General features: G+C 43.9%; 4 protein-coding genes across 7 annotated transcripts; 3 read left to right on the plus strand and 1 right to left on the minus strand.

The window, feature by feature from the left end:
* Window positions 1–93: 93 nt before the first annotated feature.
* Window positions 94–2,859, plus strand: LOC133913584 (protochlorophyllide-dependent translocon component 52, chloroplastic-like). The gene is made up of 7 exons (XM_062356769.1): window positions 94–828; window positions 931–1,118; window positions 1,235–1,333; window positions 1,503–1,647; window positions 1,746–1,934; window positions 2,121–2,308; window positions 2,399–2,859. Exons 1-7 carry the CDS (start codon window positions 181–183, stop codon window positions 2,655–2,657), a joined length of 1,716 nt encoding a protein of 571 aa, XP_062212753.1. The 5' UTR covers window positions 94–180; the 3' UTR covers window positions 2,658–2,859.
* Window positions 2,860–2,877: 18 nt separating this feature from the next.
* On the minus strand, window positions 2,878–8,175 carry LOC133913585 (uncharacterized). 2 transcript variants are annotated; one of them, XM_062356770.1, is made up of 11 exons: window positions 7,903–8,175; window positions 7,472–7,502; window positions 7,369–7,382; window positions 7,180–7,230; window positions 6,730–6,799; window positions 5,297–5,363; window positions 5,113–5,180; window positions 4,640–4,763; window positions 3,996–4,035; window positions 3,395–3,462; window positions 2,878–3,260 (listed from the first exon to the last, which is right to left on the minus strand). In XM_062356770.1, exons 1-11 carry the CDS (start codon window positions 8,104–8,106, stop codon window positions 3,254–3,256), a joined length of 744 nt encoding a protein of 247 aa, XP_062212754.1. In that variant the 5' UTR covers window positions 8,107–8,175; the 3' UTR covers window positions 2,878–3,253. The 2 variants fall into 2 exon arrangements, with proteins under 2 accessions (XP_062212754.1, XP_062212755.1); XM_062356771.1 differs by lacking the exon at window positions 2,878–3,260 and having other exon boundaries at window positions 3,391–3,462.
* Window positions 8,176–8,747: 572 nt separating this feature from the next.
* Window positions 8,748–11,547, plus strand: LOC133913588 (5'-adenylylsulfate reductase-like 5). 2 transcript variants are annotated; one of them, XM_062356774.1, is made up of 4 exons: window positions 8,748–9,013; window positions 9,765–9,946; window positions 10,078–10,190; window positions 10,712–11,547. In XM_062356774.1, the coding sequence occupies exons 1-4, from the start codon at window positions 8,837–8,839 to the stop codon at window positions 11,125–11,127; spliced, it is 888 nt and encodes a 295-aa protein (XP_062212758.1). In that variant the 5' UTR covers window positions 8,748–8,836; the 3' UTR covers window positions 11,128–11,547. The 2 variants fall into 2 exon arrangements, with proteins under 2 accessions (XP_062212758.1, XP_062212757.1); XM_062356773.1 differs by having other exon boundaries at window positions 8,751–9,013; window positions 10,066–10,190.
* A 960-nt stretch (window positions 11,548–12,507) lies between these two features.
* Window positions 12,508–13,966, plus strand: LOC133913589 (uncharacterized). 2 transcript variants are annotated; one of them, XM_062356776.1, is made up of 3 exons: window positions 12,509–12,830; window positions 12,927–13,360; window positions 13,604–13,966. In XM_062356776.1, the coding sequence occupies exons 1-3, from the start codon at window positions 12,716–12,718 to the stop codon at window positions 13,721–13,723; spliced, it is 669 nt and encodes a 222-aa protein (XP_062212760.1). In that variant the 5' UTR covers window positions 12,509–12,715; the 3' UTR covers window positions 13,724–13,966. The 2 variants fall into 2 exon arrangements, with proteins under 2 accessions (XP_062212759.1, XP_062212760.1); XM_062356775.1 differs by having other exon boundaries at window positions 12,508–13,360.
* Window positions 13,967–16,661: the final 2,695 nt, after the last annotated feature.

Raw genomic sequence — 16,661 nt, forward strand, 5'->3', positions numbered from 1 at the left:
CGGAGATAAAAGAAATCATATGCGATAAAACAAATAAGAAAATAAATTATCCTGCCGTAGCAAAAAAAAAAAAACAAAAAAGAATTAGATCCAAACGCTAGATATAGTAGATACCAGGTCTAGTAGAATTATTTTCCTGCGGTAGCCAAGTTGTCCAGCGCTCGACATATAAAAAAGGTGATGGGGTCCGCTGTTCCAACCGCTACCAGCCCACCGCGCGCCCACGGCTCCCGCCACTCCACAACCACAAGTTCCAGGCTTCTCGCGCAGTCGCGCGCCGCGAAGCCTTCCACCGCTTCCGCTGCACTCGCCGCAGGCCGCCGCCACGCCATGGACCCCCTCTCCCTTCTCTTCCTCCCGCGCGTTCCGCGCCGCTCGCTTCCCCTGACCACCGCCGCGCCATTAATTTACTCTAGGAGGCCAGGCGGTACCTGCCTCGTGCAGCGACGGTGGCGCCGCGCCGCCCGGCTGTCGGTGTCGGCCGTGGCTGCCGAGACGCCGCGGACGGAGGAGCCGCAGTCACCGTCGCCGTCCGGGCAGGAGCGGTTCGACTGGCTGGACCAGTGGTACCCGCTGGCCCCCGTGTGCGACCTCGATCCCCGCGCGCCGCACGGCAAGACGGTGCTAGGGCTCAGCGTCGTCGCCTGGTACGACCGCGGCGCCGGCGAGTGGCGCGTGTTCGACGACGCCTGCCCGCACCGCCTCGCGCCGCTCTCCGAGGGCCGCATCGACGACAAGGGCCGCCTCCAGTGCGTCTACCACGGCTGGTGCTTCGACGGAGCCGGCTCCTGCAAGTTCATCCCCCAGGCCCCCGCCCTCGGCCCCCCGGTACGCCGCGCCCACCGATCACAATCTCCTCATCCATTAACCTTGTTCCGTTCTTTGCCGCCGCAAAGCAAAATCAAATCTGTCTCTCGATTCTTGCTGCAGGTGCACAAGAACAGCAAGGCGTGCGTGGCCTCGTACCCCTGCGTGGTACAGAACAACATCCTGTGGTTCTACCCGAGGGCCGAGGCCGAGTACAAGGACGTGTTGCAGAGGAAGCGGCCTCCGTACATCGCCGAGATAGACGACCCGGAATTCGTCACCGTGTATGGCATCAGGGATCTCTTCTACGGGTATAGGCTCAGCCTTTTCTTTTTTCTGAATCTTGATGCTTCTTCCATTGCAGGTATGATGTTTAGCTTCATTGCACATTCACAACTCAGTCATGGTTAGCACTATTGCATTGCAGGTATGATGTTTTGGTAGAGAACCTCATGGACCCTGCTCATGTACCGTATGCGCACAAGGGGATAATGCGCGGAATCCGCAAGAAGGAAGATCCAGGGAGATATGTCCTTGCCTGATCTGACATGAATATCATCACTTAGATGTGGCAATGCAAATGAAGTTTTTCTTTCAATCTAGATTCGCTGAGCTTACACTGGTCTCGTGTTGGAAGAAGTGAAGAACAATCTTAGCATTCTGCCTAGCTCATTGGGAGTGTTTATTTTCTTCACAGTTGAGTATGACAAAGAGGGAGGCGGTCCCATCAAGATGAAGATCGAGCAGGCAAACATAGAGGGATTTTTATCGCCTCAGGAACGGGGCTACTTCCAGTTCGTCGCACCGTGCACGTTCTATGGCTCACCGTTTCGCCAAGAGGTGTAAATCCCCTCTCCCTTTGTCAATGCAAGTGAGGCTAGAAGGAATTCATAGAACCACATCTAACATATCAGCGTTATTTCCTGTTCTTTGATCAGGGCAAGCAGAAGACGCCTCGGGTCATGCTGGTGTTCTTCTGTGTCCCGGTTGCTCCTGGGAGGAGCAGGGTTATTTGGGCGTTCCCGAGGAACGTTGGGGTTTGGCTCCACAAGATCACACCGCGGTGGTTCTACCACATCGGCCAGAATCTTATACTGGATTCAGACATTTACCTCCTCCACGTTGAGGTAACTGAAAGGGAAATGTGCATCACAACATGTCAGGCACAGCCTGTTGAAAACTATAGCTTTGGAGAAGCTCCAACATCCAAATTCTGCTCTAAAGCTTAGTGATTCAGGCTATGTGTAAATGCATGAATGGAGTCATTATATTTTTTTTTCCATCTTCATTCTTCCCTTCGAATCATTTTTCAGGAGCGCAAATTTGCCGCGGCAGGCCTTGATAGCTGGCAGAAAGCTTGCTATGTGCCCACATCGTCGGATAGCATGGTCATCGCCTTCAGAATCTGGTTCAGAAAATTCTGTAAGAATCAGGTTGGCTGGGCAACCCCACAGGTTGATCAGCTGCCACCAACCCCTACCAAGGATAAGCTCTTGGAAAGGTAACCTATCACCAATCTTCACACTGCCCAGAATTATCAAATGCCAGAGAATTCGGTAACGCATTGTGAATTTTCTGATGCCATCGACAGGTACTGGTCGCACGTCGCGCAGTGCACGAGCTGCAACGCCGCCCTCAAGGCCATGAAGACGCTCGAGGTTGCCCTGCAGGTCGCCTCGGTCGCCGTCGTCGGGTTCCTCGCCGTCGCCAAGGGTACACTGGTCACGTCGGCTGTTCAGAGAGCCGTGGTCGTGTCCGCGGCCGTGCTGTGCTTCGCCGCGTCTCGCTGGCTCGCGAATTTCATTGAGAAGAACTTCTATTTCCAGGATTACGTCCATGCTTACAAGTGATGCGTTCAGGAAATTCTGCGGGCTTTTGTGTCTTTGTGTAGTGTGTAACTTGACACAAATTAGAAATGTGTAGGAAGCGCAAGAAATTATTTGATACAGGTAGCAGCTGTATATAATCAACTAGCTATCTTCAACGTCACCAAAACGATTCGGGGGCACCAAATGTTAAGAGTTACAAATAAAGTACGTTCTTGTGGCGATAGGATCTGGCATTCTGCTATATGGAATTCATAATCAAACCTCGTTTTTATTTGCCTGGAAATCCAGACATTGAGCAAATCCATTATTCCGCAAAACAGTAAGCGACACAAGGACAGTACATATACTTTCAGGGTGTCTACCAAAATAGCTTCTCTATCTTTGTCCCCACAAAATCACCATGGTTTACCATGATACGAATGCGTTTCATAAAAATTTAAAATAATGAACAAATTGAAAACACCTATGAGTACAAAATATGCGGCTAAAAACAAAATTCTTGCTAAATATGGTTATCCTTTTTGTGCTGGCGGCAAGGTTGAAGTTTACAGCAATTGCAGGGGCAATTGCTGGAGCAAATATTTATCCAAGTAGGTAAAGTGCACCCGATTCCACCCTCAGGACCTGAAATGAGAAACCACTTCAATGGTCTATCAAAAGACATGGCAATCAATGCAGCGCTCTCTAAAAATTAAACTACATAATTTGAATAATTGTGATGATAAAACAAGCAAATGATAGGATTATCCATATCTTACCTCGTCATATATGAATCATCAGCTGTACTGATTACAATCTTCTCACCCACTTCAATAAAAGGTGGTGCCTAAGATAACAGCAAAAGGGCAATGGAAGTAAGAAATAGTGCAAAGATGGCTCCATCGATGTTCATGGTTTCTAATTTTTCAATAATTGTCAATAGGATATGTATCCAGAGAAGTTTCAAGACAGAAGTAACTCATTTGACGGTAAAATCAAGGTGCTGCATTAACCAAAAAAGTAAATCAAAAAGAATAATATGGTGGCTAGAATTTTGGTCAACAAAAAGAAGAAAGGCAAAGGTAGTGGATCATGAGATTAAGGGTTGTGCGTCTCAACTTTGAATGAAATTATATAAATCTAATGGAACAGTGCTGATTCAGCAACTACTAATCAGTTCTGTACATAAATGATTTACAGAAAAGAGATTGCAAACAAAAACATGTATACTGCAAAGACAGCATTGCTGTGCATAATTCTGCAAAGAGAATGATATCAGAGTGACAGTGCGTATAAGAACTTCATGATGTACTTCAAGCATTCATTGAAAGGCTAGGTCAACAAGCACTACAAACAGTGCCCAACAACCCAACAACTTACAAGCACTGTAAGACCATTATCCAGCAAGACCCTTTTATATCTGCATTTAGTACAAACATGAACTTAGTTAACTGTATAATATTGAGCCCCAAACATCTGACTGTAAAATATTATGAAGCTGGTATTAGTAAAATATGCATTGTGCTTGTGCAGTGTATATATAATTCGACAGTATTGCACATAAAATAGTGTCAAGAGACATATGTTCTTAGTGTTATGTGAATGACTGAACGAAGGACAATTACAACAATCTCGGCTCTTGAAAGTCCTCTGCACTATCAAGCAATGTATTGTACTAAATAAAGTCTCGGTATCAAATCTCAAGATTACAGGATACCCTTTCAAAACTGCAGTATGATTTAGGCAGTCACAAACTGTATCATAATGTTATTCGTTATTTGACAAACTATACTGAAGTTTAGAGGAGCTAAAATTATCTCCTCAACATTGCGTGCGTCAATGGAAGATGTGATAGTGGAATTCGTTTCACAGCATAAAGGATGCAGGAGCTAGTTTGGACAACTCCGACCTACTCTTTATTTGTTATTTGTAGATGAGACAGTGGAATTTGGCACATCATAAAGGAAATTTGTTATTTGTAGATATATAATAAGCATTGGAAGATGAAATAATATAAAACTCACTGGGGCTGAGCAGTTAGCCCTTTTGTATGAGGCTGTGCTTCAATAACAGTGCAAGTCACACGTGGAGGAACCGAAGCAGACATCAGCCGGCCATCAAAGTACTGTAGAGCCACCTTCATTTCATCTGTTATAAGTGAGAAAATAAGTAGGGTGTCATGATGTTAACAAACTCGTTATAAACCAAATTAAAAAAAATGAGCAAACGAAATCAAAATGGACACTGCAAATTCAAAAGTTGATGAGCCGCTTAGTCATTGACCTCTTTACTAAGCTGGAAACTACGAAAAGTTAAGCCCAATAATACAAGGCAACTATAAAAATCACAAACATCAGTGAATATCAGTCTTATGGCAAAACTGAAGTCTTCCACTATAGTATTTAAGCAAGCTGTTATGTTACAAAAAAGTAGCTCACTGTACGAAAGTTAAAACATAAGTATATATTCCTTCTTGTTGATTAATATTCAGTTGGACCTTTCAGGTATGCAGCGGCTTTACCAAACAGTTCCTTTGAAACTTCAAGTTGCTCAAACGTTTCAGGCCTGGCATAAAAGAAACCAGATTAGACCATGATAAATGAATGTAAATAAATATGGGCAGCATCACAGCTTAGCATGTGAATAGTTAAATGACAAGAAAATTGGGAAATGAAACCTACTCCATAAGCGTCACGGTATCTCCTTCCTGATACAGATATGTGAACGACTTCTCCTCAACAAAAACTCCTGAATGTGTTGACAAAAAAGTATGTAATGATTAGAATATCATTATGAACATGATTATATAAATTTAAAATCTAAAAAACTGAACCAAACTAGCATCATGATAGTTCCAAACTGCCACCGAACCTGATACCGTTGGGCAGCTAGTGTTGATTCTTTCCCCATGCCACTGGTGGTCAGTCCAATACAAGGCTATCGGTTCAGGTTATGTTACAAAGAAGTTGGCTAGACAGAATGGTGGAACCCAGCCAGGATCCAGTTGATACCAGATTATTTTGGACGGCTTTTGACAAAACCCAGTTAGATTCGGTGCCATATTATTTTTTCCCTTCTCTTCAAATATTATTAATATAATGTGCTTATGTGCAAAAATGATGCCAAATGCGGTCCAAACCATGGCAACTAAATTAAATACAACATTAATACAGTACATCAGTTTGGAGAGGCTCTTGGTCATGAGTCATGACTGGTATATGAGGTGTTGGTCCCTCGTGGCAAACGGCAGCTCCAAAGTTCTGCATGGTAACCAGCGAGGAGGCGAGAGTAGCAGGGGAAGGGAGCAGAAAACAACATCATGCTTATGTTTCCAAAGGTGCCAGCAGCAAAGAAAAAGGAAGACATTGAAGTGGGCCACCGGGATGGAGGGCGGAGGTTGCACCAGCCACAATGTCGACAGTCGACACATCTTGCTCATTCAGTGGGAGGACAAGTCGATCCCAGAAGCCTGCCGCAAAGGGGAGCCAGCGATCAGATGGCTTGAGCTTTCAACTTGGTCGTGGCGGAGCTCACACAGGTTTGAGTCGACACAGTGCTTCTTGAACAGGTTCTAGTGGGTTTGTATCCTGTCTTGGGCCAGTAGCCATCCGAAGAACCTGACATGGGGGAATGGGGAGGGGGGGCGCTCAGCCTAGATGAATTTGTAGTAGTCGCACACCGGTCTAACGTTGGCTTGAGCTGCTTTGTAGAGCAGGGAGGAGCTGAGCAGGTGGGCACCATCTTCCCACAGGCAGACTCTGGTGTCCAGGGTGTCCTCGAATTCTCTTAATACATACCGATTGCTAGAACCCTCATCATGATTTGAGAAGATTCTAGATGGTCATCAAGTCAACTTAGGTTTGGCGATCTTGTTCCAAGGTTGTGAGACTGTCTAAAATTAGCCTGACACATGAATGCAATGCAACACCCAAGAAATGTATTATAATAAACAGAGAAAGAACTGGTCATGTAAAACACAGAAGTGCATGTTTCAGTGGAAAAGGTTATATATGACTGCATGGGGAAAATTAGGCTACAACATAAAAGCCTATATGGCTATATCTTAATTGTAAAAAAGGTATTTTTCTGTAAGGGAAGAAAAAAAAGTTCATACTCTCAAGGGCCTCATCGGTACGGAATCTTTCTGTTATTTTGTTTCCAGTGTCAACATCCCTCAGTTCTACCTGCAACACTCAAGATTTGAGAATAAAATTCAGTTCGGCAATAAAATTTGACGAATAAAATCAAAGCATCTTAAATGGTTGCTAACAAATTGTAGGGGTCAGCCATATTCAGTTGATTGTGTTCATCCGTATTATTTGGTCATCTAGCCGTTTATCTTACTGTCCTAGTTATTTCTCATTCACATTCTGTTGCTAAGTTAGCCTTTTCATGTTCTGTTACTAAAAGAGTTAATTTTATGTGATGTTAATTTGTGTCTGCTCCCATACCTCCAAGAAATTTTTTAAAGTATTTTATTTTGGCTGTTACTTACCATTGTGATAGTGAACTGTGCAGTTTCAATTTCTGCGGCACATTAAACGAATGTAACAAACTAAATGACCTGTATTGTGGCTCCTCCTCTTCCTTGATGTGAATGTTGTGCTTTTATCACCTGAACAAAGCACAAGCAAGTCAGAAAAAGGATACAGTGCTTGATCTTGTAACGAGGACAGGTATAAACTAGTACCAACTTCATGCAAAATATAGTAACTATCGATGGATGCAGAATACAAATAACACTTTACTGTACCTGATAAATGTGACCTTGATTTTAAGGTTTTCCAAAGAGATGGATAAGTAATAGTCCACAATACTTGAAGGAAAAAGTAAAAGAAAGAGATGTAAAGACACACCTCTTCTCTGTATTACATTTCCAAGTTTCACCTACAACATATGAAGACAGTCCTGAGTCAGAATCCAGAACTGAAGCAAGCATTGCCAAGGATATCAACATGTTATGAAATGTTCGTTTTTGCATGCAATTATTAGACCATGGGGAAGCCTTTCTGCTGAATGCTAATTCTAATGAGTTTGCCGCCTGAACTGAATTCATTCTCCCACAAATTAATTAGCCTGAACTGAATAAATCCTCCCACCAACAAATTAGCAACGAACTACTCTTTTGCCAACCATCATTCGACCTTTTTTTTCCTTCGCGACGGATTAAAACGTTAGCCGAAACAGATAACTGCATCTAGCTATTAAAACCCTAGCAAAACCCTTGGAACGGATCAGGTGAGCAGAGCAACAGAAGCGAGAGGAAGAGTCGCAAGGGAATTCGTACGTCGGAGCCGAGCATCTTAGCGCCGCGGCGCTGGGTGGCGGCCCACGGCGCGGCGGCGAGGGAGCCGGAGCCAGCGGGCGGGTGCCGCCGGGCGGCGGCGAGGGTGGCGACGGCGTGGGCACGGCCGCGGTGCGCGGCGGACGTAGCGGAGAAAAGAGGGAGGCGGCGGGAAGCTTCCAGAAGCTTCCTCCGGAGGATCTGCATCGCGAAGTCGGCAACTGGCTGCCCCTTGCGCCTTCGCGGGGAGAAGAGAGGAAAGAAAGTACTTTTAGATGTATGTCACTGTACTTCAAGTATTTGTAAAGATCTTATTATAAATCTAATGAAATTATATTTATGTTATTATTTTAGTCTCAAGCATATTTTATAATAACATGAATTCACTTTTAAGATATTTATAATGGCATGAATCTAATTTTAAAAGATTCGTAAAATATAAATATTTAATTTAAAAAATATAATATCATAAATCTAATTTTAAAAGATTTATAATTATATATTTTCAAATACTAAAAATATAGTACCATATTTCAAATCATAATATATATAATGGCATAAATCTAAAAAGCCATAAGAAAGAAAAAAAAGTCGCTAAAGATGGGAAACGGGATGGGCCAACGTGTGGGCTGAACTACGGCCCACAAGCCTGGGCCTATTTCTTCCTTTTTGACCCCGATTGGGTGGCCCTGAAACCCAAAAAGATGCCGACGTCGTGGGGCCCACTTGTCCCCGCCCGCGGTCAGCCGTCAGCGCACAGAGGCCAGAAGAGCCCCAACCAACCAGGCGGCGGCACGCACACGTCCCGTCCCCAAAATAACCTCGCGAAATTTTATTTTTGCCAAAATATAGCCTGGACACGCGGAGAGATTTCCAAAGCGGAAAAGTCGAAGGAGAGAGAGCGAGAGAGAGAGAGAGAGAGAAAGAGAGAGGCGCTATGATGCGCTGCGCCGCCGCCGTTGCCGTCGCGCTCCTCCTTGGCGTTGCAGGCGCCGCCGCCCCGGGGCTCCCAGGCGCGGGGCAGGGGGGAGCATGCGCGAGGAGGGGCGCGCCGCCGTTCCTCGACGCCATCGGGTTGCGATGCACCCGGATCGAGCCGTCCCCGCCTCTCGTGGTAGGCTTTCCTCCTCCTCCGCGCCGGCCCGCCGCCTAATCGGCCAATCCAACCTGACCCCCGCTAGCCGCGAGATTTCGCGCGGCTAGTTTTTCTTCCTCCTGTCAAATCGAAACTTGTCAATGCGGAGAAATAGTAGCGGCCTGCTGATTTTCTTTTTAATTCGCCTATGAGATAGGTGTACGATTTGGGGGGACAGAGAAAGATGGCGCGGATTTTTTAGCAATATTCGTACCAAGAAGCGCTAATCATGTTCGTTGTGAATTGAACACTGCCACTGGTAAAGTAGTGTCTTTAGAAAGTAAGCAGAAAAAATAGCAATATGAGGGAGCCTATCGGAAATGCAATAATGAGAATAAGCGGTAGCAAATGAAGAATCGATCAGCCGACAAAAGTTCTGTGGTGCGAAATTGCATTGATGAATGCAGTAGGCCAATTATAAACGGGGGCAAGCTGGGGGAAATCAATAAAGGGCAGCCAAATATGACTGCTGCAGCGAAGAAGAATCAACAAGATGTGAGATGCATTTTGGGCAAGAGTGAGTTTGGGAATTGGGCAATATGTACATCGTTCTAAATCCTAATTTTCTGCAGATCCATTATTGAATTTTTATTGCATGAAGATTTTGTTTGTCACTTAATTAAGTGAAAACCCTGGCACTTCAAGGATGCTGATAGTCCATTTTGCAAATGTGTCAACTTTGTGGTTTCTTCAGTTAGTTATGACTTAATATTTGTGTCTCCTACTGAAGGTGAGAGGAGAGGCTCTTGATACAGAGTTGAACCTTCGCCGTAGAGGTGTTTCGTACTCCATTCTCTTCTATGCTGCATGGTGTCCTTTCTCAAGCAAATTTCGACCAATATTTGAAGCTCTCAGCACTATGTTCCCTCAGATACATCACTTTGCTGTTGAAGAATCTTCTGCTACACCTAGGTATGTGAGGCAATTTCTCCATGTTTGAACACATATTGTTTGCTAGCAAAACAAACAAACAAACAAACAAATATTGTTTGGTCAGTGGATTTTGCTCATTGTACCGCTTCTTACTGTAGTTTGTTTTCAAGATATGGTGTACGTGGCTTTCCAGCCATCCTTCTCGTAAACGAGACTACAATGGTTCGATATCGGGGTTCAAAAGATCTCAGCTCTCTGGTAGATTTCTATAAAGAAACTACAGGTGCCATCATTACTCTTTTCTGTTTCTTGCTTACGTAGTATTTTATTGAATGGTCACAGCATTTTTTCCAAATATGCCTTACTTGAGACTTGAGCAAATCTCATAAAGAATACAGTCCTTTGGTTCCCTTTGTTGGAAGGTCAGACTGTTTTTCTTTATAATTCTGTTTTGAATTGGTTTGACTGATCTTTTTATCTTGTAAGTTATTACTGCTGCCTGATGTTGAATCAGCTACACCCACGAATGACACTATAAGCCTCATGGTGCTCTGACCCCCAATGCACCAGGATTGCCATCTTACTATAACATTGTACTCTTTGATACCTTTAAATGATTCACTCATGAGTGTAAACAAGCAGCACGTTGTAATTATTTCTGGGTCATCGTTCATGTTCATAGCAACCTGTCTTGATAAATGGATTTGATTTCATTGTCCAGATAATTAAATAGGGATATGCTGGGCACTACCTTAGTTTGTAGTACTCTGAAGCATTTTTCTGAGGGACGTTTTCCTGCTGCAGGTCTTGATCCATTTGCACAACTTGATGTTGATCAGCAACAGAGTAGAGGAAGCTTGAGATCAGGCATGCCATGGCATCGATCTCTGCGTGAAATGGCAAAAGACGAATCATTTCTGTTGCTTGCAGTTCTTTTTATCATCCTGAAGGTTGTGGCGCACTTCATCCCTATCGTCCTCTCTCATCTGAGAGCTTTCTTAGTTGTGCGTGTTCAGAACTTGAACTTAGGGATCCGCAGGGGATCAAACCAGCTCTTGGAACGAGCATCAGTTGTGCTTGATGTGAAGAGGCTTTGGAGCAAGCTTAGACTGAGCAATAAGACAACGGGCCTGAGGAAAGGGGCAAGTAACGCTCGAGCTTGGGCTTCCTCATTTCCTTCTGTTTCACTGGGTGAAACGTCCTCTTCAAGGCAAGCTTAGCCTTTTTGGAGATATTGTTTGTTAGTGTAGCTGCTCATATGATCCGAAACAATTTAATCTTTGTTTCCCATCCTGCTATGTATCATGGTTGTCTGTACTGTGCAGTCAAGCATGTGGGAAACCTCACAGGCATGTAAATTTTGAGGATCTCATGCTGTTGTACATTAGGAATACCTCTGCATTTGCTGATGTAGTGTACAGCAAATCTTTGCCTAATCTTTATGTCAATTAACTACAGTAAATTTGCAATGTATGAACATCTGTGTAGCTTTTTTCTGGTACTATATTTGTAATTTACATTGGTAATCCTTGAAGACGCGGGTGCTGAATCCTGCTCTACTTTGTGAACTCAGTTCCATCTTAAATTGTAATGTACAATATGCTATTTGGAAGAAACAAGACTTACGTGAAATCTGAAAATCTCCCTTTCTGAGTGAATGTTTTTATTTACTGCGATGATATGTGCATAATTCTCCTGGACTTACATTATTTTGTGCATAAGTCTGCTCCTAAACAACTATCCACCGCTATCTCTGGTTGCATCTCAAACTAAATTTCTGCATAAGCTTCAGGGCAGGTGTTTAACTGGTGTCTATTTTTTTTTCTTAGCTCCTGTTTATTTCATTTATCTTCTCCTTTGATTGACCCTCCTATTATGTTATTTTACTGTATGATTTTTTGATAACATTCTGGAGACTTCCCTCATAACTTGATGGAAAAGGATGGACATCGGAAGCATTTTCGGATTTGGTGGCAGTGGCACCCTAATTCTGACAGCTACTGACAAAGACAGATCTTATGAGTTTGTTATGCTGTCTAATTAAGACCACCAAGTAACGTAGTGCATGCGACTATTTCAGAGATATTGTGCACTATTCTTTGGCAAAAGAAAATGTTGGGAACTATTTTTTTAGGGCAGTCTAAATAAGACTACCAAGTACCAAGGCTTCGTTTGCTATTGCAGTAGCTTTTTAAAACCAGTTCTGTATTTAATTGACAATATCTTTTTTGACATAACAATAAACATTGTATAGTTAATAAATATTTTTGTAACTGAGTAGATTCTACAACACAGACTGACCCTAAGTAATACAATCTGTAGCCACATAAAGGTTCATCCATAGATGCCATCTATATCCTAAAGCCTATTATTTTGTATCCACTTATATTATTCCTTTCTTATTAAGAATCGCTTCGAGCAATTCATCCTTTTTGTCTGCTTGGATCATACATAAACATGAAAAGAGTTGAGTAGAAAGGAAGGAACGAAGAACTCCGTAGTGGTAGGGTAGGCCCCAAAGAACATTTTCATCCTTGTCACATAGCAGGGAGGCTAAGTCCACACACACAAACTCTTAAATTTTGGTTTGCCATCTCCCTTGGTGCAAGAAGTGTCCCTGTTCCCACTGGTTCTTCACTTCTTCGGCTGTTTCCCTCCAGAAAAAAAGAAAGTATCCTTCCAGGCCACTACTTGTATTGATTCCTGGGAAGCATCCATTATTGACCACTCCATAGCCCATAGCATCGCAAGCGTGAAACTACTTGCATATAACTCCCTGGTCTAAACTTGTCCTTGCACCAGTTTGCCATGAGCAGTGGGGCTTCCATGGATGCAATCAGCCTTGATGAGTGGGAGCTCCTGCCTGACCACAAGAGCTCCTCTTTCATGGAGGAGTGCAGCAATGGCCATGGCACTGTCGGTGGTAAGGATCAGCTCTTGTTCGGCGCCAAGTTGGTCATGATCAACATGGACCACTTCGGCCCTACATCTCACCCTGCTCCCTATGATTGCATCCTAGATGAGGAGGCGAAGAAACCGCCCCTGCCAACATCAGAAGATGCCTATGCGCATGATCCAGCCACCGAGTTCAAGGACATCGGTGTCGTGCAGACCAAATCAAAGCGAGGAGATATCTTGACTGAGGTGACTGAGATACTGATCTCTGGTGCAGAAGAGGAGGAACTGATCAAGTCCCCTGCTGGTGCGAAGAAAGTTGATCAGGACGAGGTGTTGGTTGAAGCTACACCTGATGATCACTGCGCTCAAGAGCAAGAAGACATCAAGAAAATTGGTTTCAGCGTGGGGAATCTTAGAGTGAATGGTGTTGGGGCACTCTGCTCGTTTGGGGTTGCAGCTGCCACGTTCTGCATCTTCCTGTTTGGTGGCAACCAGCAGCAGCAACAGAAGAGGCAGAATCACAAGATCCAGCTCCAGATGTATGCTGATGATGAGGTTGGTGGCTCTTTCCTGTTGTCCTCTGAATTTTCAGCATTTTCATATTTGTAACATTCCTAAAGGCATGTTCTTATATTAAGATAGCACACTGCTTACTTAAACGTTACTTGGGTGCAAAAGAAATGAAAAGAATCTTTGGATTTCGACTGGATTACAGAATGGAATACGGGAATAGATTATGGCTAAAGCACTACTATACAACTGGGGCATTCTGAAAAATTTTGCTTGTTTGATCTGCAGAGAATTCAGCAGGTTGTGCAGCAGGCCTCCAGACTGAACCAGACCATGTCATCAGTCATGGGAGGAGCGCCATCCACACGGGCAAGCATATCATTTGGAGGATACTATCATGGGTTCTGAACTTCTGATAGCAGAACACTTTGCTTGATAGTTATTAATCCAGTGTTTTATAGTTTGCCTTGTACATTCTTTATATTGGCCAGGGCCCAGTTCCCATTGCCCTCTGTGTATACTATCATGCACTTGCCTCATGTACATTACTTACTGCTAATGCTAGATGTGGATACTTGGGTTCATCATTTGTAAGAACATCAGTATGCAGGAATGAAAAGAAATCAAATGCAATGTTTTGTTTGAGGACTCCATCTTTTGGCTGTGCAAGACAGTTCACTGAATCTGCTCGCCATGCGAGACTGTTGATTTGTCCAATAGCACACTGCACAGCACCGACAGCGATCCTCTTCTCTTCCCTAATAATCCAGATTCCAAGAAAACCCGTCAAAAAACCTAAGAAAAATGTCAAACTAATCGTCCAGGGGAAGGGCAACGCGGCCAAAAAATCTTGCATCCATGTGCCAGATGATAAGAAGAAGCCATCTTCGAACAGCGCTCTATGACAGCAAAGACAGCAATGGCTGGGGCCGGTCCAGGAAGATGAGCCTGACACCCGTTGTTTATGACGATGACGCTGAAAGGTGGTTTGTTCATTTTCGACGGCTCTCGTGCTGCCGTTGTGCAAGTTAGAAATCAGATGCAGCAACTATTCCACGAACGGGTTTTGAAACAGATATGGGCCGGGCCATGTGGATATTTGGGCTCTACCTTTTCTAAGGGGAACAGTAGGGCTTCTGCATTGTACTCATCTTGGGCGTCTTACATTTTTTTTCTGGTCGAGAACACTGACTCTGACGAAAACAGGGCGATTATTTATGCAGTGCAGAATTGCAAAGTGTTTTTTCTCCTTTTTTTTTTCAGGAAGGCATGAGAACACAGATGCTAAACTGGCATGAGATTACAATGTACTGATGGAGAAGTGACAGAATGGTATGGCGTACCACTCTTCGGTATCTGGTTGGCTATAGATGTCTTTCAGGTCGGCGGCCACTACATCTCCATTGTTATTTTTCAGCAAGTGCTCTGGCGGCTCAACGAACTGACAGCGTTGCTCCTTCAATGCGAGAGCCGCACGAAAGCTCAGGACTCATTGCCATCTTGCCGCGAGCAGTGAATGCTATCTGAATCATCGGTTACTACTAGTCAGTGAGTACACCGGGCCGTTGCAACTCACGTATCAGTACTCACCAAGTTGTTTTTTTCCCGAGGAACACAGTACAACATGCACGCACACACTAACACAGCTATACATGCATTTATACAGTGTCTACTCAGAGACGGACGCAGACTAAAATTATAGGAGGGGCTGCTCCTCCAGGCTCCAGGCTTGACAGTCGTCAGCGGGGGCTGGCCGTCTTGGAGCATTGAGGTGTTAGAGGGAGAGGCGCTCAACTGCTCAAGTGCGCCGCCCATGTAGGAGGGGCTCGAGCCCCCCTGCTGCACCGGGGAATCCGCCCCTGTGTCTACTGAAAATCGGATATATAAAATTTAAAAGATTAATAAAATTACCGTAAGCATCCTATTATTGATGGATACGTCGTCTATCATAAAAAATTCCATATTAGTGAGACACATAAGAATCGAACTTGGGTTTTGATCTCTGTTGTGTAAGGGTAAAACTATCTCCACTAACCCGAGCCGAGGCGTGGTTCTCCAGTGGTACTCAACAAGTTAGTGCCCAATCAAAACGTTCGAAAAGGAAATTCAGTTAGTGCCCAATCAGAACGTTCGAAAAGGAAATTCAGTTACGGATGCAAGTTTGATCTAAAACCCACTCTCTTAAACTAAAAATGCTATTCCACCTAATATGCTAGTTCGTTTCCTCGACGATGATTATGTGGAAGAAAATTATCAACTAAGAGTTATTGAGTACCCACTTACATCTCTGTAAAGCAATGCAGCGAATCATAAAGATAAGGTTCGTTCAAAGGTTCAGTTCACTTCCACACAAAATCCCTTGGGCCCTGTGTTGGTGGCTGGCCCTGATGAAATCTGAATTGTCTCCTGCAAAACTCACGCGCTATACTTTGATCGTGTCGGTCAGTTACATACGTAATATTGAGAAACTATTGCACAGTATAGCGATTACACGAGAGAATGATCGTAAAAGAGAGATACTACAATATAGAAAAAATGATATTTATTTTTTATTTATCTATATTTACAATGAGAGATGTTGCCTATATATATTGTACCAAAAATCTTTAAAAGATAAAATTCTTCCTTATAAACTTTCAGATTTCTTAACACGTAAAAGCTTCCCCTTGCAACATGCGGCGAACGACGACAAGCGAACGACACAAGTGGGAAGAGAGAATCCCCATGCATCGCTCGCATCCACGGCAGAGGGACAAAAAATCCAGGTCCGTTGGTCGAGCGCTGCAATGGCTGCCCCCACGAGTGCCTGTCCATGCATGCATAAACCCCTTCGATTGATCCATCCATCCATCCATGGATGGATGGATTGATGCTAACTTAGGCACCACGTGTTCGTCCCGATCGATCGAAAGGAAAGCTCCATCTTACGACAACCGATTAAATATCTATAATTCTAATCACAACCAATTAATTGTTCAGGCAGTTAGTTATAATTCAGTTCGTTCGTTCGTTCGCATTGCATGAAGTCGCCTGTGCTTTCAGGGGCGGATCCACGGGACGCGCGCGGGAAATGAAAATTCCACTAACTCTTACGAACGCATCGTCTATCAAAACCGTTCATTTGCATTGTTATTCGTGCTAGAGAGGTAAGTACAAAATTATGAAATAGATGAGAGAATCAACGATAGATAAGAATCAGCTGGAATATAGTTACAGATAGGATAACCCATGTGTCCATACATTCATACAAAGTTGCCTTTCCTGAGCGTAGGGGAGGGTACCTGGGCACACTTGAAAACTCTCTTTAATTTTTTGGTATGGAAGAAGAAAAAAAAGTAGAAGAAGG

The sequence above is a fragment of the Phragmites australis genome, chromosome 3 (genome assembly GCF_958298935.1).
Source record: "Phragmites australis chromosome 3, lpPhrAust1.1, whole genome shotgun sequence".
Taxonomy (NCBI): domain Eukaryota; kingdom Viridiplantae; phylum Streptophyta; class Magnoliopsida; order Poales; family Poaceae; genus Phragmites; species Phragmites australis.